This window comes from Rousettus aegyptiacus, unplaced genomic scaffold (genome assembly GCF_014176215.1).
Source record: "Rousettus aegyptiacus isolate mRouAeg1 unplaced genomic scaffold, mRouAeg1.p scaffold_m13_p_16, whole genome shotgun sequence".
NCBI classification, from domain to species: domain Eukaryota; kingdom Metazoa; phylum Chordata; class Mammalia; order Chiroptera; family Pteropodidae; genus Rousettus; species Rousettus aegyptiacus.
In genome coordinates this window covers 35382008-35409135 of record NW_023416291.1, presented here as the reverse complement: position 1 = coordinate 35409135, position 27128 = coordinate 35382008, and the positions used below count along the sequence as shown (strand labels likewise).

Sequence of the window (27128 nt, the reverse complement as noted above, 5' to 3'; positions counted from 1 at the left end):
TGCCTAAGGCTGGGGGAAGCAGAGGGGTGGCAGAAAAGCAGAGGAACCTCAGGCACCTGCCTTCCCTCTGCCACCAGTGTCCAATTGGGCCCTCCTCAGAGGTAAGTCTAGGATAGAGCGGGGGTGGGGCTGGTATTGCCAACATCTCTTGGGCCAGCCCCTCTTATCAGTCCTTGCTGAGACCCTAGGTGAGGTGGTGGCCAGCTAGGGAGTAGATGGAAGCACTGAGCAGTCCAGGGCACAGGGTTGAGAATTTGGAGCAGTGGGCACAGTCCATTCCCTCCTGGAGGGCTGTCCTGAAGTCCCAGAGCTAGTAGCCCCAGTGCCAGGGAGTTTAATGTCAACCCCACTAGGCCTTCCCTGACCCCCTGTCACTCTACCCTTACCCACCCTGAGACCCCACAGTCATCTCAGGGTGCCTCCACATGGTCCTGGATGGGGGCTCAGGCCTGGTCTTCTAGCTCCCTGTAAGGCTGAGCTGGGTGGGACAGGGCGCACTGCATGACACGTGCAAGGGGCCTGGCTTAGGGGTGGCCACCTGGTAGGGAGAAAGAAGACAAAGGCGCAGTGGCAGGTTTCTGTCCAGGAAGTTGGATTATACATTTTAGTAACGGGTCAGAGAAATGAGGCATCGGGGCAACAGTGCAGGGGTCACAGGAAGAATAAGAGATCTGACAGCTGGGGTTTGGCGTCAATCTTACAAAGTGTATAAAGAATCTGTGTTTCTCTACAATAACAAAAAACCAAAGGCTACAAGAGCGGTTGTATATACAAAACATGGAGATATTGCTTCACTTGCAAACAGGTTCCTGACCAGACAGGGAGACAAGACAGAGGAGAGGGCACAGGAAGGGGTGGGGAGTGCGCTGCGTGCAAAAAGGAGAGGAGATGGGGAGAGGTTCTTCTCCCAGCATAAACCTACAGGCAGGAGCTGGAGTCACGCAGGCACGCACGCACGCATGGAAGAGGCCAGAGGTCAAAGATGTGTGCCGGTGCTGGCTGTGCGTGGGGAAGGGATGCCTGGAGCCTGTATCTGCCTGCCCCAGATCTCTGGTTTCCTGCTCTTCAGGCTTCAGCCCACAAGGGGTTTCTGGGTGTGAACAAGGGCCAGCTGGGCCAACTGGTCAGCGGGAGGAGGCAATTGCTCCCTGAAGCCTACTGTGAAAAATGAAGAAGCCTGTTCATTGTGTCCATCCTCTTGCCTCTGGCTGGCCCTGTCCATCCTGCCACCCTCCCCGCTCTGCCCAGAGGCCCCCTGGGACCCAAGAAGAGCAGGTGAAGCAGCTGGGGCTTTGAGCTTTCCAGGGATGCGGGGGACAAGAGGTATCGCTTGACTCCTGTTCTTCCTAAGCCCCAGCTGACTGTATGGAACTCAATGGGCGAGTGGGAGCCGAGGTCACAGAGGGGCAGAGAGGGTCAGGGCAGAGAGGACAGCGCGGTGAGGGGCGGGCAGAGGACGAGGACGTGCACGCACACTCGAATGAGGCGCAGGGTGGTCACAGGTTCTGGCAGCACTGCAGCTTGTTCGGTTTCTGTCCGTCGGTAGTGGGTGGCACGCTGATGTCCACCACATTGTTGCCGGGGGACTCGTCGTGTGCTGCGCGATCTGCAATCTGCTTCTGTGACACAATACGGTAGATCTCTGCAATGGGGAGACACGTGATGAGCGCCCTATGTGCTCCCACTTGCAGTGACTGTTTGCAGGATTCACCTGGACGTCGCCGCCTTTGGGGAACGCCCCTGAAGCTGTGTCCAGGGCCCCTCCCAAGGATCCCCATTGTGCCCTACCTGCTTCCGATGACATGAGGGTGCTTCCCGTGCACTCAGCAAGGGCGAGACCCACTTTAGCCACAGAGGCCACCCCCTGCCCAGGCCTCTTCTTCAATGTCAGAGACAGCCTCCTCCTCAGAATAAACTCCTGGAAACCCAGGGGCTCTGGGCCCAAGGCCACCTGCCTCCCCACCTGGCTGTTCCCTGCTGGAGCCATGGCAGGACCCACCCACAGGAGCTGAGTCAAGGAATCTCTGGATCCCAAGTGCCAGCAGGGGCAGGATCTGGCCTGATGTCGTGTAGGGTGCCATGCCTGTCCTCCTGTCTGAACTGAACGGCAAGTTTAAGGGATGAAGACTCAGGGGCTGCATTTGAGAGTGTGCGACCAGAGTAGCTGGCGCCCTTCCCATGCCACCCCCTTGGGCCCTGGGAGCACCTGTGAGGATGTTCTTGAAAGCTTCTTCCACATTGGTGGAGTCCAAGGCTGAGGTCTCAATGAAGGACAGGTTGTTCTTCTCTGGAACAGACAGAACACTACCCAGCTGAGCAGGAGCTTCCCTGTACCCTCTCAGGCACCCCACCTGCCTTGCCCCCTACATGGTCCAGGAAGTGAAGGGCTGGGGACAGAGGAGTAGAACTGATGCCCACTTCTCAGGGAGGGGAGGCTGGCACTGCAGGCATGCACATGGCCAGGGAAAGTGAGAGGGGCCTGGAAGGAGCTAACTGCCTTTCAAATACTTCTCCACTGCCTTAGTCACAGTCCTGCTGTTAGGAGCTGGGCCCTGCAGGAGGCCTTGGCCCCAAGTGAAACTCCTCTTAGCTGGTAGGAACTCACCTGCAAAGGCACGAGCCTCGTCAGTGGGCACAGCCCGCAGGTGGCGCAGGTCACTCTTGTTGCCCACCAGCATGATGACAATGTTGCTGTCAGCGTGATCCCGCAGCTCCTTCAGCCAGCGCTCCACATTCTCGTAAGTCAGGTGCTTGGCGATGTCATACACCAGTAATGCTCCCACTGCTCCACGGTAATACCTGCAGGGACAGGGGGCAGGGCCTAGGCGTGAGCTGCCCTCCAGTGCCCCACGGGGGCCCCCCAGGCTCTGTGGGCAGTGGCTCCTGGGCCCACGCAGAGCCCAGTTGAGGGGCCGCCATCGTGGTCTCAAGGGAGGGCTCCGCGTCCCAGATTCAGCTCAGGACTGTAGGGGCCTGAGGAGGAAGTCAGAAGACACCCACAAGGTCAGCCACTGAGAAGGGAGAAGGAAACAGCACCTGTGCAGGAAAAGGGCTGCTGCTGGGCAACCACTCCGATGCCTGCTACACCCTGGCCTACCACTGAGACCCTGAGAGATTAAGGAGATGGGGAGGTGACTAGGCCTCAGTGGAGGGCATTCAGAGACCAGCAAGTGACTGATGGGGGGAAGGGCAGGGTGGTTGGGAGGGGCCTCAGAGAAGGGAGTGCGAGTGCGTCCTGATGGCTGCATACCCATGGGGAGCTGAGGGAAGAGGAAGACTGGGAACATGGCCAGGCAGGGAGGACCAAGCAGGCAGGGCTAGAAGGCGGGCAGATTGGCTCACGCCAGGCCTGGATAACAGCCCTCACTATACAACTAGCACTCAGCAAAGCTCCAATGCCTCAGAAGGACTCCAGAGGTCAGAGGGGCCGTGGGACATGCCCACCAGAGGTCACAGTATGGTCAGGAGTGGGTACTGGTCTTCCTGAGGGTCCCACAGCTGCTAGGAGTATTGTCCTTCCACCCCGTTCTCAGGCTGTCCTCTTCCCTTCTCCTCCTGCATCTCCCCGTCCCCACCACTCACGCAGAGGTGATGGCGCGGTAGCGCTCCTGACCAGCGGTGTCCCAGATCTGTGCCTTGATGGTCTTGCCGTCCACCTGGATGCTGCGGGTGGCGAACTCCACTCCAATGGTGCTCTTGCTCTCCAGGTTGAACTCGTTGCGGGTGAAACGGGACAGCAGGTTGCTTTTCCCCACGCCTGAGTCCCCGATGAGCACCACTGTCGGGGTGGGGAGGAATATAAATGAGGCTCCGTGGGCCAGAGCAGGGCAGCACCCCCAAGACAAGACCCACGCACTACCTACATCCACTTGCAGACAGACCCTTCACAGTGGTGCTGAGGGTGCTGCAGACAGGTGACAGCCAACAACAGGGTGGAGTCAGAGCTGCCCTGGAGCTCCCTGCCCAAGATTCCACCTTTCCCGGTACAGAAGCCAACAGCAGAAGACACCCACTACAGAGGGCAGAACACCTCTGCCTATGTCTGGTCCTTCAGAGCAGAGAGGGCTGTCCCAACTGGGGCATAGGAACTCAGGAATCTCGGCAGACAGGAGGCTTGGGGACCCATCAACCTCTAAACCTCCACCGTAACCTGGTGGCCCGAGCAAGCTCCTGGGTGGGGCGATCATGGGCAAGTCGCTTAACCTCTCTGGGCTGCCTTTTCCAGGTATGAAAAGATAGGAACGAGAGCCACTTCGGGGCAGGGGACACAAGAGCTTGAAAGACTGGAACTCAGCCAGCATTCAGTTCGATAAGACAAATGAGAGAACAATTACTACTACTGTTCTGCCAGGTTCCTACCTACACGGGGCTGGCTCTGGGGTTTTAGGTAATCCAGGATGAAAAGGCTTATGCCCCATGCCCACCCCGCTGCTTCCTCATGTTGTGCAAGCAAACCACATTCAGCCCAGCACAGCCAACTCATCCATGCATGAGCCTGCATCCCGCCACCCCATCACCATACCTCCAGGGTTGGACTGCCCTGCAGAGATGTCCAGACCAGAGCCCTCCTGAGCAGGGCAGAGCAGGCCCGGTGGGTCTCTTCCTTTAGGGGTGGAGCCACGAGAGATGGTCCAGGATCAGCCTGGGCCCAGGAGGGCCAGCCTCAGACCCAGGGCATACCAGTGGAGACTCGTACCATATGTGCACATATGTGCACGGGTGTGTGTGCAGTGCAGAAGGAACAACACCCAACAGTTTGACTAGATGCCCCAGCTGAAAACCACATGCATCCCCAAATGTGGGCCTTGGGCTCTGGCACGCAAGGGTGGGTCTGTCCAGAAGAGGGCCATGGGGGCTACAGGCTTGGTCACCCTTGGCCCTAATGAAAAGTTTCTCCCCAATTAAAAATGTTATGTGTACACGTCCAGATTCCCCCCCGCTTCTTACCACCTTCACTGCCCTAACCCTAGTCAAGGCTGCCACCATCTCTCCCCAGGTTGCTTGGCCAGGATCCTCCCTGGTGTCCCTGAGTTCACTGTTATCTCCAATCAATAGGACGTTCTCCCTACAGCAGCCACGAGAGGGCATTTGTAGGCACCTGAGGTGGGGCCTGTTCCTCCTCTGCCCACAGCCCTCCAGGGCTCCCACCTCCCTCAGGGTAAAAGCCTAAGTCCTCCAGCAAGCCCACAAGGTCCTCACCACCTGCCCCTGTACTCTCCTCGCCCTCATCTTCTCTCCCTCCTCTTGTTCACTCTATTCCTGCAACATGGGCTTCCTTGTTGGGATTTGGGAGATGTGCAGGTATATGCTGCCCTTTGCCTGGAATGTTCTCCCCCAGGTACCCATGTGGTTCCTACCCTCAACTCCTGTGTGGTGCCTTGATCAAGAAGGCCCTCCCAGCCGATCGCTTAAAACCCCGCTCCCCTCTACACTCCCTACTCTCCTCCCCTGCCTTTCCTCCACAGCTCTCCCCACCCTTTCAAACTGGCCAGGTTTCACTTGTTTGTTTTTCGCTAATCTGCCTCAATGAAGGGACCTCTGATCAGCTGGTTCCCTGCTGTATCCCCAGGATCTGCAATGGGACCCAGCACACAGGACAAAATAAACAACAACAACAAAAAAACAATAAAGCGGCTGTGGAGCCTCCCAGGCCCACCTTTTGCTTCACTCGAAGGACACTCAGGTCACCATCCTTAGGTGCCAGGGGAAGGGGCACCCCTCACAACCCAGCACCTCTCTGGGCTGGCCGATGCTTCAGAGCCAAAAATAATAACAAGAACAATATTAATGAGTCTATGCTGAGAGAGCATCACCTCACATAAACCTCACGTAACCCATTTTACAGGTAAGGAAACTAAGGTGCAGATAGGGGCTACAGAGAAGGCACATAGTGAGCAGAAGATAGCACAGCCGGGGTCTGAGCAGGCTCGCTCCCATTTCCCAACCATGCTCACCAGGGCCATGCAGCTCAAAAGTGGTCTGGGAGGATTTGAAACCAGGTTTTCTAGGTCCGCGGCTGTGCTCGGGGTGTGAGTTCATCCTCCCCCTCTTCCAACACCAATAACGTTCTGACCCCCTAGAGTAGCCAGCAAAGTCCTGCTCATCCTTCGAAATACCTTGGTTCAGGCCTCCTCGCTCCCTAAACCACCATGTGGCCTGGCCCACAAGACCTGTGACAACAACGCCAGAGTCTTGATTTCAGAGAATGGTGGAAAACAGGTAGAGATGAACACAGACCTGCAGTCCAGGGCCAAGGGTGCCCAACCCTGCTGGCAGGGCCGCAAGTCAGCTCCCAGACCATGTGGGGCCAGGCTGAACCGACTGTGGGGCCCACTATCTACACCCCCAACCCCTTACCTCCTTCCCGCGGCGGCCACAGGAACCTGGCCAAGGCCAGGGTTTTTGTTCAGTTCTCACATCCTCAGAAATCGAAAAGGAAATGAGGAGAATCCCGTTTAAGCCCTGCCCTGTACCTTCCACCACCTCACATCCTTCCCGGCCTGTCCCAGAGCCGAGATTCCCCTTAGCCCCACCAGTTCTGCCCTGGCGCAGCCAACAATTTCCTCAGCTCCGCAGGCCAGGCCTAGCTCTAAAAGCTTTATTATTGAGTTCTCAGGGCCATCCTAGAGACAAATATCTTATTACCAGTCCCCTTATACAATTGGGAACACTTAACCCAGAGTGACCAATTCCTCTAGCCCAAGTCACCCTGTGAGAACAGTGAAGGCCAGAACAAGACAAGGGCCAACAGCCACTGCCCAAATGATGGCGGGAAGTCCAGGCTGCCTGGGCACTCCCTGGCACAGGTGCCCAATACAAATAGGTTGCCAGCCAAAAAGGCAGGGGTCGGGCTGGCCTTGCACATATGTTGGGAAGGAGAATGGCATTGTCAAAGGCACAAGTGATCTGTTGTCTTAGGAAAATAAAGGGCCCTTGAGGACACGGCCTCCAGCATTTCCACAGAAGTTGGTGGCACCACTGGTTAGGAGATGGCCTCCCTGGACAGGCCAGTTGGCTGTCAGGGAAGGCAAGCCCAGCTGGCAAAAACAAAGAGCTGGCATCTCTTGAAGGCCTGGGTCCTCTGGTCTGCCCCATGACAAAGCAGCATTTCAGGGGCCCACACTCAGATGCTTAGGCAGAGTGAGTGGCCACTGGGTGGGAGGCAGGCTCCTCAAGTCCAGGCAGGACAGGACCCCACCTCTCTTTCAGGAAAAGGGCCCTGATCACCTCAGACCCCAGGGACCAGCACCTGGGGGCACTCTTGGCACAGCTATTCCCTAGGGAATCAGAGAGCAGATGACAGGACTGCCATTCCCAATGGTAGAAGATGGTATGCTCCGGTCCCCAGACCAGCAGGCCTGGTGGGGTCCTGCCCAGGCTGCAGAGACAGGAGGCTACCTTGGGAGCACTTAGTAGAGAGGGGTGAGCACCTGAGCTGGCCTAGTTCCCAGAGCCAGGTGCTACACTCTCCTGTCCCTTTTCCCAAAAGGACTCATAGATGGGGTAGGATGGACACAACCCAGAGGATAGGGCCCTGTGCCACCGTGGAAGCTCCCCACACCGCCATGTCCTCACAGGCCAGATGAGTGGCCAGGGGCTCTGGGAAGGCCTCAGAGGCCCTTGCTCCCACTGAGGACCCCATAGCCCGGTCCATCAGAGGAGAGATCAGGACGGCCCCCAAGGACTGATCGATAGGCTGGGAAAATGACCCACAGTTGACAGGATAAAATGTTAGCAAGATAAATGTGAGACTCTAAAATTAGGTACAAATAAACAACCTCACTCCTGGGGAAGGGGAGGAATATGCAGCAGGGAAAATAAACACCACGTGGGAAAAACACCTGGGGGAATCTGTGGCCTTGGCTATGGAGGTCTGGGGAGCCAATGTGATGTGGCTACCAAAACAAACAAGACTGGTGGGAGGGCTGCACAAGGGGCAGCCAGTGTCCCAAAGTGGGAGGTGTGCCCCCTCCATACCCGGGACAGGGGAAGGTGACCAAAGTTTGGGGGATGTTGGGCACAAGGTGGGGGGTAGGAGGATGGCTACCCACTTTTCTCCTACAGGGATCTCTGCACCAGGTGGCAGGGCTGGGAGAAAGTTGGCCTTTGTTAACCCTTCTGGTGCAGCCATATCTTGGATGTCTCTCTAATGCCCAGGCCTGACCCTCTGCAGGACACAGGGTCTCAGGAGGGCTGGAGGGATGCAGTATATTCATGTTTCTGTCCACCTCCCATATTTATGGCAAGAGATGTGACGGTAGTGGCTAGCCTGCCTGCTGGCTTCCTTCCTCTCTTCTTTATTTGCCAAAACCAAACAAGAGTTTTCTTATTTAAGGGAGGGAATGAAAACCTGAGTGGATTTAGACAAACAGTAAAGGATAATGCAGGGAGGGAGTCCTCCAACAAGACGTTAAGTGTGAAGGGGAGGTCTCAGATGACCAGTTTGGGAATCCTAACCTCCTGGGTTAGATTTTCACTTCCAACTCAGCTTGAGAAAGTCAGCAGGCCACCTGCTGGACTCAGAAAAGGAGGCCAGTGGAGGAGGGCTGCAGAGCAAGTGGGTACCCTCCTCCCAATGCCAGTTGCTCCAGAAGCCGGATCCATGTTTTCAAGAAGTGGGTTGGAGATGAGTCCTGAGAAGTCCACAGATGCTCCACTGCCCAATAACGGTACTTCTGGGAACATACTTCAAGGAAATAACCCAAAGGGCAAAAGATGACTCATGAAAACACTTGGAACTGGGTTATTTATAACAGTACAGAATTGAAAATAACAAGTAGGAATGATCACAGAAACCTGCAGCGGGGTGACTGGGGGAATGACCCCTACCCTGCAATGCCATGTCCAGGTAGGTGCCCAGCCCTGACCCTGGAGCAGCTACCTCAGAGCAGGCTGAGAAGACAGGCACCAGCTGCAGCAGGACTGGAGTCCAGACCACCTGTCATCAGTCCCCAAAGCCCTGACGGAGCTTCCACTGCTCCTAAGGTGAGAGTAGAAGGCTCAATCAACACCAGGGCCTTGTCCTGATGCCTGCTGACTACACAGCCTCACCTGCCAATGACATATCAGCCTGCAGGCAGCTCCCAGAGCCAATGGTGCTACAGGAGGCCTCTGGACCTTTGCATGGGCACTCCCTCTTTCCAGTAGCCTTTCACCACATGGATATCCCAGGTAGGGAATGCTCCACCCACTCTCCACATCTCCAAAGTCCCCAGTCCCCCGGCCCCGAGATGTTGGATGATCAGCCAAGGCCAGCTCCAGACACAGACCACACTCCCAGGGATAGCTTGGCACCCCCTAAGAGTGGAAGATGCTGACAGCTCATGCGGGAGGCAGACCGTCACATATAAGGCAGCAGGGAAAACATGCCCAGGAGTTAGCTGTCAATGACAGCCACTGTCTGCCAGGGAGCCCAGCACAGACAATAGGGGAAGTGGCCAAAGTCCAGCTTGGGAGAAGTGCTGTGAAGCCAGTGACCCCTAAACCAGCTCAGCTGAGAAATGAAGGGCTCCTGTGATGTGCAGCGAGTCTCCCCAGCTTGCAAGGCAGGGTGAAGCAGCTCCCCAACTGTCCCCAGGCTAGCAATAGCTCCCAGAGCCCTCTGTCCCTCTGGCAGGGAAAACCCTCTGGCAGCTTGGCCCAGGCCTGAGCCATCAGTGTACATATGTTGGGGAAGGCGATCTGACATTCCAGTCTCAGATCCTGGCCACAGGCTCCCCAGATATACTCCATAAGTGATAAAGCCCACAGCTGCGCTGGGTTCAAATGCCGCTCCACCACTTATTCACTGTATTCTTGTCTCTCTGGGCCCCAGCTTCCAGGTCCATAAAAAGAGAGGCTGGATAATATTGATCTCACAGGGTTGAGATGAGGATTTCAATGAATTTACGTGAGTAAAGTGCTTAGAAAAGTGTAGGTACTTGGTACTACTATTAAGAATTCTAAGAAGTAAGATTAACTGCTAATGCTTTCCATGGGGCCTGGGTCCAGCACACATAGTTCCCCCACTAGGGACCCTCTCCATGGAATTCTGGGTCTACACCCCAATCTAGGGCTCCCCATCACACACTTCAACCCGCATTGTCCAACCCTTCCCCCCGGGCTCGGTTCCAGTCGCAGCGCCACCAAATATGTGCCTGCCCACTCCACGAAGAGCACCGCCTACGTCTTGGACACGCCCACCCACGGCACTCTAGCCCCACCTCCAATCCACCCGCCCCCACAACCAATAGAGCTTTCCACCCAACCCGGCCAGGCAAACCCTTGGGCTGCCCCGCCCCTTCCAGAGGCCCCGCCCCTAACGGCCTGTCCCACCGCTCCGGGATCCACCCCCTTCTGGGCTCCAGTCCCGCCTCGGCTCCTGCAGGGCCTTCAGGCCCCTCTTGGCCGCCCGTTCCGCACGGTCGTGCACTCCGGCCCAAAGCTGACCAAGCCTAGCCTGCCCGGCCTTCCCAACTGCCTGACCCGCCGGGCCCTAAGCCCCGGGCTCCGGCCCGGGGCCCAGCGGCCTGGAGCGCTGCTTCGGTCCGTCTGTCCACCGCCTCGACACCGCCCCCTCATCCGTCTGTGCCTCACCGGCCGTACCTTTGAATAGGTAGTCGTACTCGTCGTCCCGGGTCCCCATTGTCCTGGCGCTTCCGGCGGGATCGGCGACTCCGCAGCCCCACCACAAACACCCGACGGGGGCGGAGCCGGCGCCGCGCAGAGCGGCGGCCGGATGGCCAATCAGCGGTGGGTGGCAGAGAGACCGGCACCCAGAACAGCCAATCAGAGTTGGAAGCAGAGCTCCTGGGGTGGGCACGCCGGGGATCCACCCACCTCGCCCTCGGTCTCCTGGAGAAAGGCGGAAGGAATGCGGACCTTTCTGAAGTGACAGCTGCGTCAGCCTATCAGAGGCGGGCTCAGGAAGGCGGGCCGGAAGACTGGAAGAATGAAACGAATTGACGGGGCGAGTAACCAATGAGAGGCTTGATTCCGACTGTCCCGAACTAACGGAGGACCTGTCCGGGAAGGGAAATGGGGCTACATCCAGGTGATGTTACAGTAGTTAACGTCCTGATGACGTCATGGGTCAGTCCATGCCACTCTCAGTTCCCTCTCTCTCCGCTCTCACTAATGACCGTTTCCAGGGACCTCTGCGCGGCTTTTCCACCTAGAGGTACCTTCTCGTCTCTCGGTTGCAGTTTTCATCCCTATTTTGGTAACTCATTAGGTTAACCCTCTGCCTCAGCTACCCTCTGTGTAACAGGAAAGAAACTCACCTCATGGAAACCATTGAGGTTATCTATAGATCATTTCTCTAAACACATACTAAATCAACCATCCACTTTCTGTCATTAAGTCTTTGTTTAACAAATATTTGTAACTCCTTACTGGGACTCAGCCTCTGTCCAACATGATCTCCCATTTTCTGCCCCATACCCTATTTTATTACTCATACACATACACCCCACCTCCGGATTTATCATTACCTAACCTTAAAGTATGTATTATTTTGATCCATTAATCTACTTAGTTTCTATCCCAAGTCAACAGAATTATCAGCCCCATAGGGTAGGGCCTGTATCGCAATCACTGCTGTGTTCCCAATGCTCAAATATTTCATATGTGATGGCTAATGTAAGCACAGAGTTTGTGTGCCAGCTATTATAACTATAATTAATATTGCCTCCTAGACCTCATTCCTGGAGGATGTCCATGAGGAGTTCCAGACACTAATTTGGACTCTTTCCCTCTCCTGTGTCTCCATCCCCACACCACCCATCATCAAAACCACAGGTAGTGCTTTTCTCTCCTCATCCTTTACTTCTCTGCCCCTGCCTCCCTTCCCCGCCCTCAATGGCCTTTTTCTGTCCCTCCTTCCTCCTAAATTTCTGACCACTTCTTACTCCCTACCCCCTCCACTGCCACCACCTGACACTGACCCCATCATCACTCCCTGGACCTATGCAGTTAGTTGCCTGTCTACCCCCAGATCTGCCTTCTCTACCCACACCTGCATACTTTGTTCTTCCCACAGCAGTCAGAGGAAGACTTTTAAAACATAAGTCAGAGCATCTTCCTCCACTGCTTAAAAATCTTTTAGTTTTTCCTTTAATAAGCATTTACTAAGTACCTACTAACAGTTCTCTAGGGGCTGGGGGCGCACCACTGAAAAAGGTGAAATCCAAGCCCTCATGGAGCCAGCAGTCTAGCGGGGCAGAAAGACAAGTAAACAAGTAAACAACATGCATAAAAGTTTTAGAATGGGAGGTGCGCAAAGAGGTAAATAACCTGGGTTATGTGATAGCGGACTTCCTTAGGGAGGCAGGGAAAGCTCCTGGAGGGGGTGGCATTTGCACTGAGTCTGTGGGTGGGAGAGGAGATGGTGGGAACAGTATTTCAGGCAGAGGAAACAGCAAGTGAGAGAGAGAGAGCCTGATGTGTCTGAACAGCCAGGAGGCCTTGGCTGTGATGTAGGGAGGAGGCAAGAGAACTAAATGTTGAATCGAGCTACATTTACAGACAGTTCTGCGGCCAAGCCAGGCGGACACCTGCAGAACAAAGGAAGATTTCTGCTGGGATTACTAACAACTCATTTCCCACACCTGTGAAAGGGGAAATAGGAAAAACGGAGTCTTTAAGTAGCTGCCTCAGACAAATAAAATCATTCATTTCCTATGGTTAAAACCATAGGGAACCTATGGATTAAAGGCTGAGAACTGTCAGGAAGCCTTTCACACTACTCTACTCTTCTCTTTCCTCACTGTTCGTCCATATCAAAAGAAATGGGTAAACAAAGTCTATAACTCTCAGGAACTAAAGAATGATACATAAACTGTATCTCTTGACACTTTCCTCCTTCTTTAATAATCTTTCCTTTTGACCCTAACTTTGGCATGTGTGTTGAACTCTTTCTACAGTCTCTGCCAAAGAATCCTCTTCTCTCAGTGCAGGGCTTGATCTCCACCTACTTGGGAAAATTTGCCCTGTCCTGCAGAGTGGGGTCCAAAGGCCAGAGATGAGATTAAGCAAAAAGGTGAGGCCGGAAGCCAGACCGGGACTGACCCTCCAGCCTTTGTCAGCATGTTCCTGGGCTGTTGGCTTGAGGCCCTGCACATTCCCACCAACCCCCTCCCTGCCCCACCCCCATTCACCACCCGCCTTCCTGCTTGTTGCTGCAGCCAGGTGGGGCTGTACACTGGTTTCCCAGACAGAGCTGCACTTCCTGCCCAGGCCACTAAGCTTTTGCTGTCAGTGCCCTTTTCCTGGAATGCCATCCTCCTCCCCCATTTTGTAGAATTTTCATCTTTTGTAAACTGACTCAAAAGCCATATCCACCTCACGAAGACTTTCCTCCTATGTCATGCTCTCCTCCCAGCCTGACTCATAGTAATAATAGTGTTAGTAAGGATGGCTAATGTTTATATTTAGTGCTTACCGTGAGCCGGACAGTTCTGAGTTGTTCATGTAATACTACATGAAATCCTGAAATCCTCACAGCATCAAAACAAGAAGGGGTGTGTGCGGGAGGATGGATAACCAGAACCATTCCCATTTTCAAGATACAGTAAATGAAGTCACAGAGCTTTACATCTGCCACTTGACTTAATATTAACAGCACACCCCCTTTCACTCTCAAGTGTCTCAGTTCAGACCATTTAAGGGTCATCCGATCTGTAATAGGAGCTGTTTTAACAGTAATCTTGGTGCAGGCAGGGATTTCTCTCACTAGATTACCTTAAACACAGTACAGGGCTTGGCATGTAGCAGGTGCTCAAATAATATTAGTTGAATTATATATATGCCAATTTATAAGAAAACTGATGCAGATATGGCAAAATGTTAAGAGTTTACCCAAAACACTACATTAATGTACACTGCATAGCTGTGCTATCCAAAAATGGTGACCATGGTCCTCTGCAACTATTGAGTCCTTGTAATATGGTTGGTGCAAATTGAGATGGGCCCTAAGCGTAAAATATCCACCAATCCCAAAGACTCAGTACAAAAAAGCAATATAAAAGATCTCAGTAATAAATTTTATATTGATCACATGTTGAAATGGTAATATTTTTGATACACTGGGTTCATAAAATGTATTTCTAAAATTCATTTCACCTGTTTTCTACTTTTTTTACTTTTTGAAAATGTGACTGGTAAGTCTACAGCCATGCCACCCTGAACAAGTTCGATGCCATCTGATCTTGGAAGCTAAGCAGGGTCGGGCCCGGTTAGCACTTGTATGGGAGACCACCTAGGAAGACCAGGTGCTGTAGGCGTAAAAAATAGAAAAAATAAGGGATCGTAAACTTACAAGGTCCTTGCAATCTGTGAGGTCAACCAAGGGTTGCCTCACCTAAAAATATATATAATAAAATAAAAAATAAAAATGTGACTACTAGAAAAAATGAAATTAAACATGCAACTCACATATTTCTATCAGCTGGTGGGACACGAAAAATTTAATCGTGATTTCTATGCATAAGTATAGTCAAGAAGGAGTTCTCATTTTCTATTACCTACTTCCAGACGGATTGAATGAGGGTTTTGTAATTTTGAAAATAATACACATCACAAAATAACACATGAAGAAAATTAAAATCAGCTGTCATAGGTGGTAGGAATAACCGTTGTCTTCAGATGAGAGAGTTCATCCTCTACCCTGGGAACATGTTTAAGTGGACTTTGAAACTGTCCACTTTTTAAAACAAGTTGAAGGACAAAGAACCAAATGTTCTGAGGTTGCTTTTATTCCAAGAACTGTGCGAGGTCCGCCCAGGAACCATCGCCACTGGCTCGTCCCACAGCCCTCATATACAACAGTACCAAGAGGGCATCTGGGCCCATGGGAGTCCGGGTCCCTAGCCAGTCAATATGACTGAATCTGCCATTGAGGGCTGGCCTGGCTGCCCTCGAGTGGTCCCTCTGTGTCCCACCATTCCTCGGGCGGGTAAGGAACAGGTCTCAATGCCCCTTGGTCCCATGATTCTGGGGTCTGTGCCCTGCAGCCCTACAGTTCTGTCCTTCTCAGAGGGTATCAAAGAACAGCCCCCCACTCAGAAAGGGGGCCTCTCCAGACATGGGCTTCTTCTCTGTCCATGAGGCTCCAGATGGCCCCTGCCCAGAACCTCTGTCCAGGCAGGGAGTGGCAACATGTGAGACCAGAGTCAGAGTCACTGTCCTCCAGGAGCCTGGGACCAGGCCCCAGTGAGGAGGCTAGGAGGCTGCTTTGGCTACTGTTGGCTGGATCAGCATGGTGGTGGCCTGTAGCGGATAGTAGCGGCCCCGCCACGTCTTCCAGAAGATGCCCTTCTTACGTTGCTGCCGCTGCCGGGGAATGGAGTGGAAGTACTGGCCGTTAAGGTTGGAGTGGCCACAGGTACCGAACCACCAGCCACCTGCCAGGGTTAGAAAAAATGGAACATGGTCAGGTGGAGTCCTCGAGCCTCCACTGGGGCTGGGATGGAGATGAGGCTAGGCATTGGACTTTATACGCTTTAGGTGGGAAAGATTTGACAGTGCTTATCAAATTGTGTTCTGAAGAACCCGAGATTATGACAGGAACCTTAGGGCCTCTGAGGTTCACATCTGCAAGGGCAGCAAAGTTACTTATCTGCGCCTGGCACATAGCCGACACTCGTGAAACACTTTCTATGATTGTCATCTGTATCAATTTATATTAAATTGAGCCATATGAAACGATCAGTATTCCATCATTGTTTGACCCACCAAAGGGCAGTTTGATGTGTTTCACTTCACAAGGCCCAGGCTCTACCTCTGATTTCATTAGAACAAGATAGGGTTTCTCTTGGTACCTTTGCCACATGCCAGCCACCATCCCACAAGTGTCACCTCATCAAATTTTCATAATAATCCTATGGAGCGGGCAGTGTGGTTACACCCATTTTAAACTGGAGGTGGGAGAAGTTAAATCAGTTACCAGAGGGCACACAGCAAGTAAGGTGAAGAGGAGAATGGATGGAAGGGTTGAAGGAAGGGCAGAGAAGCAGAAAGGCAGGGATGGGAGGGCCCAGCTGTCAAGATGAAGAGGGACAGAACTTGCTCACCAGAGAGGCTCTTGGCACAGTTCTTGTCCCCACGGAGGTCGTGGTCCTGATCCCAAGTGGAGAAGGGCAGGGAAAGGCCACTGGGCATGACTGTGGTGGCACCCAGCTTGCTGGCCACAGGTGCGGTGAGCTGCAGGCTATAGGCCGTGTCCTCACCACCCAGGTGGACAGGGAATTGCAGCGACTCGGCATTGCCCTCCCAGTCCTGCAGCTGCACGGCCAGGCGGCCGCCGCGGCCCCCCAAGATCAGGTGTACTTTCTCCAGGCCCAGCCAGAACTCTCCTACAGTGGGAGAGGCTGATGAGTAAGATGGAAACCCGCCTCCAGGCCCCTCCATCTCCCGTGCCTCCAGACCTCTGGAAATACTCACCTTGGGGATCTCCGAAGCCAGCCTTGTAGGCTTCCCAGGGCTGGTTGAAGTCCACAGAGCCATCCTGGCGCCTCTGAATTATAGTCCAGCCTCCATCTGCCCAGAGAGGTACAAGGTCACCAGGAGGACCCTTCTCACAGGGGACCCTGACTCCTCCATCTGGCTCCCCAACCCCAAGCCACCTACAAACCCAGGGAGGGCAATGCTCCTTTCACTCATCCCAGCAGGACTGGAGGAAGGTGGTCAAAGGAAGGAATACTGTAGGCTGACCAGCAGGCTGGGGCTCAGCCTAGAATTTTGCGCCCCAGGACCCAACAGGAAAAGGAGTGGGAATGAGGGAGTGAGGTGGGCTGCATTTGACAAAAAGACCACAGGACTCACGATATTCGGGGTGCCCTGGTGGACCAACACATCCTACCTGACATCATCTTGCAGTTAACCAGGAAAGGCGGGGACCCCCGAGGCTGGATTCGGAACAGTCCGCTTTGCCGTTCTCCATCTTCAAACAGCTCTTGGCAGTCCCTGGGCAGCCCTGCAGGGCAGAGATGTGGGGAGACTAAAGCAGAGAGCAGTTCTGAGGGTCTCAGGGAACAGGCATTTCTAGGGTCTGGGCAGCAGACCTTCCTCAGCACTGCCTACAAGGTGCCCCAGGACTGGTCTGAGCACTCATCCTTCCTCTTCCCACACTGCGTGCCTACTCTCTGGCCACACGGCCTTCCTTACTCCACACACCCTCGTGCCACGAGGCCTTTATACATGCCGGTCCTTCTGTCTAAGATCTCCTTCTCTCACACCTTTTTCTGCCTCATTCTAAAGGTCCCAGCTTCTGAAAAGAATCACTGACCCCCAGACCAGGCCAGACACCTAGAAAAAGGCATGGAGGACATCCCACTCCTAACACTGGAGTCATCTGGCGGTCTCTCCCCCACTCCCTCCCCTGAACGAGGGCTCCATGAGGCCGGGGACAAGGAGTGCTGTTGACCCACAGCCTGGCACTGGTGCCCAGGCTGATCCTAGCCCACAACAGATGTTTAATAAAGATTCAATAAATGAATGATTGATGAATGAATGATTGCAGGAGCTGGACCAGGGGGTGGGGGGTGGGGGGCAGGTAGACAAGAGTTGAGATGAACTGGGCAGGCTCTCCTCTGTCTAGTGGGGATGAGGATCAGGACTGGATGGGGCTTGTCTGGACAGAGACTCTGCCTGGAGTCTCAGGTATGAGGGGGAGTTGAATGCTAGAGTAAAGGAGGGAGGGATGGCTAGGGTCCCTAGGCTAGGGAAGTCCCCACCCCTAGCCCAGCAAAAAAAAAAAAAAAAAGAGAGAGAAGGGGAAAGGTCACCTGGGGGAGGTAAAAGCCCTGACTGAGGGGTAAGTGTAAGTGTGTCTGCACTGCAACAGAGGTGGAGGCGGGCCTGGAGTGACTGGAGACACTTTCCGGCCCCGCCCCCACGGCAACTGCCCTTTCCCCTACTTTCCTTTCTTCCAATCAGAACAGGCCTGGGGCCAAACCACCAATGCAGCTTCCATTAACACCAGCTGTTTCTCTCTCCAGCTCTGAACTTTCCCCTACTTGGCGAGGATGAGCGAGAGTCTGGGAGTCCCCAAACCCACACATCCTGCCCTCCAATTCCCTCCACATTTCCCCAGCCAGACCTATGCCTCCTGGCCTCCCCCAGATGTCCCTCATCCCAGAACAGTAGTTTGGAAGGGTGTACTGGACCTGGGATGGGGTGGGGAGAGCCCTCAAAAGTAGAGGGCTGGAAGCCAGCAACCAGCCTAAAGGTGTAAAGGAGGGATCCAAACTCTCACCACAGACGCCAGAATGTGTGATAGGGTTGGAGGACCAGAGAGAAGTCAGCTGGGTCTGAGGCTGTGAACTTTGGGTAGGGCAGAGACATGGGGCGCTGGCAGTCTGTATTATACACAGAGATGCTTTGGTTGGAGATTTGGGGCAACTTCAGGCATGCACAATGAAGGACCCAAAACTCTGGATGGTGGCAAAGGCCAGCGCTCTGTGGGGATGGGGGGATGGGAAGTGGGAGTGATCAGGCACTTCAGGGCCAAGAGAGGACCTTGTGTGCAGGTCAGGAGCCCTGGATTTGCCAGAGACACAAGAGTGAATGTGTCTGGCCAGAGAGATAGGGATGCCCTGTCCTGCTCCCTTCCTAGATCCACACTCCAAGAGACTGTGTGGGCAGGGGGGGCGAGGGGCAAACCTCGGAACACCTCTCTCCCAGGTAGGCATTCACTATTTACACAATGAGGACTCCACACTCCCTGACACCCTCCTGTCCACCATCGAGCCCTCCTAAAAGGTTCCAAACTACAGGGAGGTGTCTGAACGGCACCACCCCCTTCCGCACACTCCTGCAGCTCAAGTTCTTCTTGGGCCCTCTTTCCCATCCTCTGCTCTATTAGTGGCCAGCAAGGCTTTGGGGCAAATCTCGCTGGCCCATCTGGAAGATGGGTGGGGTGGGCAGCAGCAGAGCTGAGGAGGGGGTTGTCCCTATCAGCCCTTCACCAGAGCTTCCAGGGACCCAGGGACAGAATCTCTCTCCTCAGCAAGGTAGCCCTGACAAGCAAAGGTGTGTGTGTGTGTGTGTGTGTGTGTGTGTGTGTGTGGAAGGGGGAGCTGCCAGAGGACAGGAAAGGGCTGGACACTCACTGTGAAGGTGGCTGATATTGTGAACAGGGCCAACAAGCTGGGCCATCTTGGGTAGCCTCTTCTTTCTGGCCAGCTGGGTCAAGCCGCGGCCAAGGTGCATGGGGGCCAGGAGGCCCACCTGGGAAGTGACGGGATAAGGGTGTCAGGTCTGGCTGGCTCAGGCTGCCCAGCCTGCCTGCTTCACATCCAGACCCAAGGGTCCAGCTTCCTCCCCACCTGGGGCAAACATCTGGCACCTGGCTCTGCAGATTCTGGATTCTCAGGTGCTGCTTCTCCAGGTGCCGCTGCTGCTGGGTTACCTTCTGGAAAAGTTGCTCAATCCTGCTGTTTTGAGCCTGGAGCTGCGTCTGAGGAGAGTGTGAAAACCCTGGTGAGGATCTGGCCTTCCCCGCCAACCTCTCCATTCATCCACTCATCTGTCCTTCATTTGACACCTGGGCAGGAGAGTTCAGGGAGCCCTGGATGTCCCCTTCGTCCACACCTATCCGGACCCACATGAGAGCAGTAGGAGCGCGGGCAGCCATTCCTGGGCGCACGTACCTGCATGCTGCGGAGGGTCTCAAGGGCGACCTCGCCGTGGGGGACTAGACTCGCTGAGACGTGAGGGGGCGCGGCGGACGCCCTGGGCTCCTCGCAGGCGGCTCCGCACGTGCCCAGACGGCGTTCTAGCGCGCTCAGCTGCCCCCGGGTGCGCTCCACGTGCTCGCGCAGCCCTTGGCCGAGCTGCAGGAGCCCGTGCGCCAGCACATTCACCTCGTCCCAGGACGCAAAGCGCGACGGTGGCTCGGCTGGCGCTGGGTGGCCCTGTGCTCGCAGCAGCCCGGCGGTGGCGGCGCACAGCACCAGGGCTGCTCCGGCTGTCGACGCACAGCGCATCCTTCCGGGTGGCCTGGGCGTGAGGACACGGAAACACAGGGACGTGGGTATGCAAGGTGACGCCGGGTCTGGAGACGCAAAGATCCTGGCGGAGGCTCGCTTGAGTGCAGGAGTCACAAAGAAAGATCAGTTCACAGCCCGGGGCCCTCTGGGTTTAGGGAGGCGCCGCTACGCCCCTTTTATAGGCAGAGGTAGAAAGAGGCGGGGCAGCCCCGGAGGCGGAGCGCGAGGCTGTGGGCGGGGCTTGCGGCTGGGTTGAGGTGCTGTGCTTTCCTCCCGATGCAATTTCTACCGGGGTCTGGGGCGCCCTCCGAGCGCAAAACTCTGACCTCCTCCCAACCAGTTCCTGACATCCCCTCTGTCGACCATGGGAGACGTGACTGTCCTCCCCACTATGTCCCCTTACCAGCGTCGGAGTTCCGAGCTCCCCAAGCCCGCCCCGCCGCGTTCAGTTGGCGAAAGGGCGCTGGCGTCCGTCGGGGCTAGGCTCGCGGGAGACATTCCCGATCCCCTCCCCAAGTCAAAAGCTGGAGAGACGGTGGGATAGAGATGTGTGAGAAAGGGCCCTAGTGCACTGAGTCCCACGGGGCCGAATCGGGAGCCCACGACGCCTTAAACATCCCTGCCTCCTCTGGGAAGCTGCCGGGAGAGAATCCCAAGACCAGGTTAAACCCCCGGGGAGACATCTATGGACTCCCACGCTCCTTCCCGTTTAAGGATGTTATTGAAGATATGTTTGTGAATTCTTTAACGTCCTTCAGTCCCCGTCCCCATAAATGAGTGCCCTGCTGGCAAGGCCCGGTCTGTCCTGTTCAGTCTCCAGCTCAGGGCCTCACTTCTGACAGCCCACTCTCTATCCCCAGGGTCTTCAGTGTCTGGATTTTCCCTATATGAAAGCAGGAACATATGAACAGAAAGAGGGGATACATGGAAGGACTGCCAAACCTAATTCATTCATTCATTCATTCATTCATTCGGCAGTCGTCTGCTCTCCTATATGGAGTTCCCAGGCTGAAGGAAGAGACCCCAACACTCTGAGCCTGGGGTAGAGGCAAGATTGCTACAAGGGAAGAACTGAGTGCAGCTGTGGGGATGGACCATGTTCATTACACAAGGTTAAACATTCATTCAACAAACTTTCACTAAAGTCCTCTCTACCCCCCCCCCCATCCCTACCAACTACTCTATCCCCCATCAGGAAAGAGAGACTGACACAGGAAAACACACCTGCCAGGAAGGACCCGGGGCCACTTGACTCCAAGCTCTGGCAAGAAGAATATAGTTGACTCAGCAGGGCTCCAAGCCAGCTCAGCCTCTGGAATCTGAAGCTGCAAGTCACCAGCCTGACGACAATGTGCAGGTCACCACTTATACATTTGTCTAGGCCAGATGCCAGGACTGCAGATCCTGACAGCAGTGACAGGCAGATGGGACGGGCAGGGAGGAAAACCTCCATAAATAGACCTGCACAGTCACCATCTACTCTGGCAGCCCTCCTATCCCTCCCGCAGCCCCTGGCTCTGTCCAAGCAGGAGATGTCACTATCCCAGATGTCACTATCCCCAGCTTCCTGCATTGAGAGATAAATGATCATTTTTTTCCCCCAACTTGATGGTGGCCTTTTCACAATCCACTTTTCAAGGGCTTCTGTGCCATGTTTCAGAGGGCATAAAATGTGCCAAAGGCTCTTAGAGGCACATACAGTGAATGAGCTACAAAAGAATTTCTCCAGGGGCCTGGCTCTTGGTTGAATCTCAAAAACTGCTCTGTGAAATGTGGCCTCTGCCCCAACAATGACGCGATTACACTAATCAATTGTCTTGAGCATCTACTGTGTACCAGTTACTGTGCTGGGGCCTTAATAGTGAGGAAGATACTGCCCCTCTTCCCCCATACACAGCGTGTAGGCTACTCTGGTCAAGGTAAATGGCATGGAAAGGTGACATGTGGGCTGGAATCTCTCATCAGAAAGGGAAGCAGTGAAATTGACTTTTATTTTGCTTGTCTATGGGCAGCTGAATGCAGTCCCTGTCTTTGGGAGTTTTCAATCTGGGACGGGACACAGACTCATAAACAATGTCATCCCACGTGTATCTTTAGAACCTCAGTTACTAGGGGCCCTTCAATCCCTCTTTACTAATTTCCAATCCTTGGGGCTTCTGGTGGGTGGGACAGGAACAGCTCATCTGTCGGTGGAGGGGCTGCTTATAATAAAAATAGCAGCAAACACCTACTGTGCACTTCATATATGTCAGGTATTGTTCTAAAGTGATTCTGTATTCACTTAATCCTAATAACATCGCCAAATGAAGTAGGTAGTTATTTTATTTTATAGATGAGGACACAGAGAAAGAGATTACATACTTGTCTAAGTTCTCACAGTCACCTGGAAAGAGCTAGGATTTGAAACCAGGCTGGCTGACTCACGACTGTGTTCTTAGCAGCCAAGATACACACACTACCTTTATTCAAAATAGCTAGTGAACCTTGCCTCCTATACTCATACCCTTGTGTATCTCTGCACCCCCTACTGTATAACCAAGAGCATTTGAAATGATGGTATGTGTGACTTCTGAGGCTAGGTCATAAAAAACACATGGCTTCTCCCTTGTTCTTGATTAGATCATGTGCTCTGGGAGAAGCCAGCTGCCATACTGTGAGGACACTCATACAGCCTTTTGGGGAGAGATACACAGTGAGAAATTGAGGGCCCCACCCAACAACCAACTCTCTGCTCTCCTGAAAGTACATCCTCCAGTCGAGCTTTCAGATGACGCAGCCTCAACTGACATTTATTATAAACCTCATGAGACCGCTAGCCAGAACCACCCAGCCAAGCCACTCTTGAACTTCTGATCCATTGAAACTATGAAATAATAAATGCATATTGTTGTTCTAAGCCACTCGTTATACAACTAACACAATAGCAAGTACAATAGCCAATACTTCCGTAGTGCTCACTCTGTGCCTGTATTTTTAAGTATTTTATGTACATTTATTCACTTAACATACTCTATAATGTTGGCGCAGTACTGTTTTAAGTTCCATTTTAAAGATGAGGAAACTGAGGCATAAAGAAGTCACATGGTCTGAGAGAGGAGATGTGAGGGCAATAGTTCCCAGGAAGACTGGGATTACTGTTGGTCTTAAACCGGTCCCAATTATGTTCTGTTTTGAGTTCTGTGGGGATTTGCCAATGAGTGTAGTTAATATCACTCCTGTGAACCGCAATCCTATCACCTGTTCAAATCTGCACAGAAACCAAGTTCCCTCTGCCATCTCTCCTCTCGCACCCACCAAATCCCTTGCCCACGTTTTAGGCACAGATCCTTCATATTTCTATGCTGGACCCCACTGGCCAAACCCCACCTGAAGATACACTTGGTTTGGTCTGTCCACAACATTGGGAGATTTCTAACAAAAATCTAGATTTTTGGCTTGCCTTGTAAAGTTGAAAAGTCTAGTAAGAGTGGTCTACAGTCCTGATAGTTTGCAATGGGCCACAACTGAGGGAGAGCTGCCCCTTGGCCAAGGCAAGCTCCCCGCTCCCCCTGACCCCCGCCACTGCTGTGATGCAGTTCCTTCCACATTCTGTCTTTTGCAGGTAAGTTAAGCCTCTGTTCATCACCTTTGGGCTGGTGTTTTTCTGTTGCCAGTGCCAGCCTCATACAGGGGCAAGAGAGGCCTCTATTACAGCACTGTACTTTACAGGGCCAACCCCACCCCCACATACTAGGCCAGGAGTTGTGGGAACAAGGGATGTGTTTACTGGAGCCCACAGACCCCCTTCTGGAACATGGGCAGAGAGTTTCCATTTGGGGTGATGAAAATGTTTTGGAACTAGAACATTTGTACACTATCATGATTATACTTAATATCACTGAATTGTATACTTTAAAATGGTTAAAATGACCAATTTTCTGTTATGTGTATTTCACCACACACACACAAAAAATCTAACCTAGAAAAATCTTGCCAAAACAAAAAAGAATAAATTAGAACCTGGCCTTCCATATTGTTTTAAAGGTATGTTGAATTAAGTTGGAAGATAGAACATATTTTATAATTTAACAGGGTCTAGTTAATGCATCTATTTTCTATTGCTGCATAATAAACATTCAGAACTTAGTGGCTCAAAACCACACCCAGTGGACTCAGCTGGGAAAATATTCTTTTCCCTGGTGGTCGCTCATGCAACTACAGTCACCTTGAGCTGAACTGGGACTGGATGGTTCAAGGTGAACACTTCATATCTGGTGACTAGCTGGTGCTGTCAGGCAGGACACCTCAGTTCTCTATGTGGCCTCTCCAGCAGGACCAACCAAGTTTATTACATGGCAATGGCAGTGTTCCAAGAGGACGAGACCCAAGGACCAGGATGCATTAAGCTTCTGCTTGTGACATGTTTGCTGATGTCCCAAAGGCCAAAGCAAGGGAAGGGTATGGATGTCAGTAGGCATGAAGCCAGGGGACCATTAGTGAGCAGCCTATCATAGTTCACTTGATGTAGAACTTTAAAATATTTAGACTTACAGTACATGGACCTTCATTTGTACTCTTGCTCCAGGCCCAGCAAACATTGGAGCGGACTTCTTTATTGCACCAGGGACTCAATGCAAATCAGGATCCTGGGGGTCAGATCAGCACAAATTCACTTCATTCAGAAAATGCTACTTAAGCACCTACTGTGTGCTCAGCCCTGTGCATTACCTGGGGGTACAGCCAGGGGCAGGTAGACACAGTCCTATCCTTAAGAACTCACATTTCACTGGGAGACCAGGGCCCCTGGGTGACTTATCTGCATGGAGCTGAGTTGCAGTTAAGTTGATGTCAAGAGATATTTTGAAGACATTTAATGAAACATTAACTTGAGTATTGCAGATTTTTTCCTTTCCAAATTTGTGAGAATATATGCTTTGTTTTCAAGTCTTAAACATTTTGTAGAAGCTTGAAAAGTTCTTACACTTTCTTTGTGGAAAAGCTTGCCCTGGGGAGAGAGATAGACCATGTAACCCTATGATTTTTTTTCCCTTTTTTGGGGTAGTTTTAAATTTTGAAGTAATTTCAACTTGTAGAAATATGCAAGAAGAGTACAAAGTCCTCCTGTATGCTCTTCATGGAAATTCACCAGTTGTTAACTTGTTCTGTTAGCTTTATTATTCTGTCTCTCTCTCTCAGAGAGACAGAAAACGAGAAAGGTTATCTTGACATAATCTCTCTCTATACATAAAACTATTATATGTAGAGAGGTAGAGTCTATATATAACACAGGCATATCGAGACATATAATACACACAGAAATATATAGGCATATATGTATCTCTGATACACATAAATATATGACATATATGTCAAAAATTCATTGTGAGAGACATGTATAATGCACACATTTATACATAGAAAGATACATGTATAATATACAGAAATATAAAAACACATGTATGTATAGAAATATATATATTACACACATACATAGACATATCACTACACATACACACAGAGAGACATACACTATACATAAGCATATATATGGAGAGAGCCACATATACATATGCACAGGGACACACATACATATGTACATGTAATATACACACATATATAATATGCATGCACCCATGTATAATACACAGAAATACATAAAATACAGAGCTAGAGAGCAATAATACACACACATTGTGTTTTCTGAGCTAGTTGAGCTTATATTGCAGACACAACATATGACTTTGCCTTTTACTAAGAACACGGACATTCTCTTACGTAACCACAGTACAGCAAGCAACTTCAGAAAATTTGGCCCTGACATGGTACAATTATCTAATCTACAGTCTGTATTCCAGTTTCTACAGTTGTGCCCATTGTATCCTTTATGGCTATGTTTTTTCTCACGGGAATCCCATCGAGGCCCACACGCTGCATAGTTGTGTTTCTCTAGTCCCCCTTGAAATGGGACTGCCTGTGGTCCTTCTTCTTTAACGACATCAACATTTTTGAGGTGTACACACCAGTTATTTGTAGAATGTCCTTTGCTTTGCATTTGTCTGATATCTTCTCCCAGTTGCATTCTTGGCTGGCACTCAGGTCCTTTTCCGTGCACAACAGCAGAAGGCATGTGATGTCTGCCTGCCCCTTATTGGCACCATTAACTGTGATTTTTAAAATTTATTTTTTATCGAAGTATAATTGACATAACATTAGTTTCAAGTCTACAATGTGATGAATCAATATTTGTATATATTACGAAATGATCACCACTATAGGTTAACATCCATCACCACACAGTTGCAATTTTTTTCTTGTGATGAGAACTTTTAAGATCTACTCTCTTAACAACTTTCAAGCAAGCAATACAGTCTTATTATATAAGAATATGCATGTAGTCACTACACTTTACATTACATCCTCACGATATTTATTTTAAAACTGAAAGTTTGTACCCTTCGACCTAACTGGGTGTCTTCAAACCACTTACCTTGAATATTGGATGGTCAGTGCCGCCACAAGGGAAGCACAGGAGTTAGAAATGCCCAGAGAAGGGATGAACCCCATCGGGTAGGGTTTCCTGGAGCCGGGGCCCTGAGGCTGAGGGTACAACATTATCATGACAAAGAGGGGAAGGAATGAGTGACCCAGGCTCAGGGAGGAGCCTGAAAATGTACTGTAGCCTTGGACATGTGCCCCGTTCCTCCCAGCTGAGCCCAGAAAGGCACTGGAGTTATGAGGAATGGCCCCACTACCCCCGGTGGCTGGTCATGATCTTTTCTGCCAGCCTCTGGTCATATTTGGGTCACTATGAAAGGTCATCCTTGGGGCAAGAGCTCAGAGCAGAGAAGATGACTCAGATTCTGGGCTGAGGCTTCAGAAAGGAGCAGAATAGCCTCTGCAGAGATGCCCTACCCATCTGCACCCCCGCCTGGAAGTCCTTCCTCCCAGCCAGAAAGCTTGTACATGCAGGAGCCTAGTAGCCTTTGTACCCAGGGCAAACAGCTCTGAACTCACTAAGGAAAGAATAATAACTCTTACAGTGCACATTTACTGAGCGCTCACCTTTATACCATCAGGCATGCGCAGAGTCCATCTCATGTCATCCTCAAAATGGCCTTGGATGGGAGAACGTTCCTTTCTGTTTTGAACTGGGGAAAACTGAGGTTCCAAGACTTTCAGACA

The 27128-nt window shown here is 52.2% G+C and overlaps 2 protein-coding genes and 1 pseudogene across 2 annotated transcripts; 1 reads left to right on the top strand and 2 right to left on the bottom strand.

The window, feature by feature from the left end:
• Positions 1-571: 571 nt before the first annotated feature.
• RAB11B (RAB11B, member RAS oncogene family) lies at positions 572-10719 on the bottom strand. The gene is made up of 5 exons (XM_016163085.2): positions 10585-10719; positions 3583-3778; positions 2606-2799; positions 2207-2287; positions 572-1642 (listed from the first exon to the last, which is right to left on the bottom strand). The coding sequence occupies exons 1-5, from the start codon at positions 10622-10624 to the stop codon at positions 1497-1499; spliced, it is 657 nt and encodes a 218-aa protein (XP_016018571.1). The 5' UTR covers positions 10625-10719; the 3' UTR covers positions 572-1496.
• A 3423-nt stretch (positions 10720-14142) lies between these two features.
• LOC118612660 lies at positions 14143-14261 on the top strand (annotated as a pseudogene).
• Positions 14262-14714: 453 nt separating this feature from the next.
• On the bottom strand, positions 14715-20130 carry ANGPTL4 (angiopoietin like 4). Its single transcript, XM_016163186.2, has 7 exons — positions 19629-20130; positions 19325-19435; positions 19089-19206; positions 16838-16951; positions 16420-16515; positions 16050-16331; positions 14715-15380 (listed from the first exon to the last, which is right to left on the bottom strand). The coding sequence occupies exons 1-7, from the start codon at positions 19962-19964 to the stop codon at positions 15199-15201; spliced, it is 1239 nt and encodes a 412-aa protein (XP_016018672.2). The 5' UTR covers positions 19965-20130; the 3' UTR covers positions 14715-15198.
• Between the last annotated feature and the right edge of the window lie 6998 nt (positions 20131-27128).

Coding starts and splice junctions, on each gene's coding strand:
- RAB11B (XM_016163085.2), bottom strand. CDS start 10,624: ATGGGGACCCGGGACGACGAGTACGACTACCTATTCAAAG. Junction 3,779..10,584: donor GTACGACTACCTATTCAAAG/GTACGGCCGGTG, acceptor CCACCCCGACAG/TGGTGCTCATCGGGGACTCA. Junction 1,643..2,206: donor TTTCAAGAACATCCTCACAG/GTGCTCCCAGGG, acceptor TCCCCATTGCAG/AGATCTACCGTATTGTGTCA.
- ANGPTL4 (XM_016163186.2), bottom strand. CDS start 19,964: ATGCGCTGTGCGTCGACAGCCGGAGCAGCCCTGGTGCTGTGCGCCGCC. Junction 19,207..19,324: donor TCCAGAATCTGCAGAGCCAG/GTGCCAGATGTT, acceptor GTCACTTCCCAG/GTGGGCCTCCTGGCCCCCAT. Junction 16,516..16,837: donor TAACTGCAAGATGATGTCAG/GTAGGATGTGTT, acceptor CTCTCTGGGCAG/ATGGAGGCTGGACTATAATT.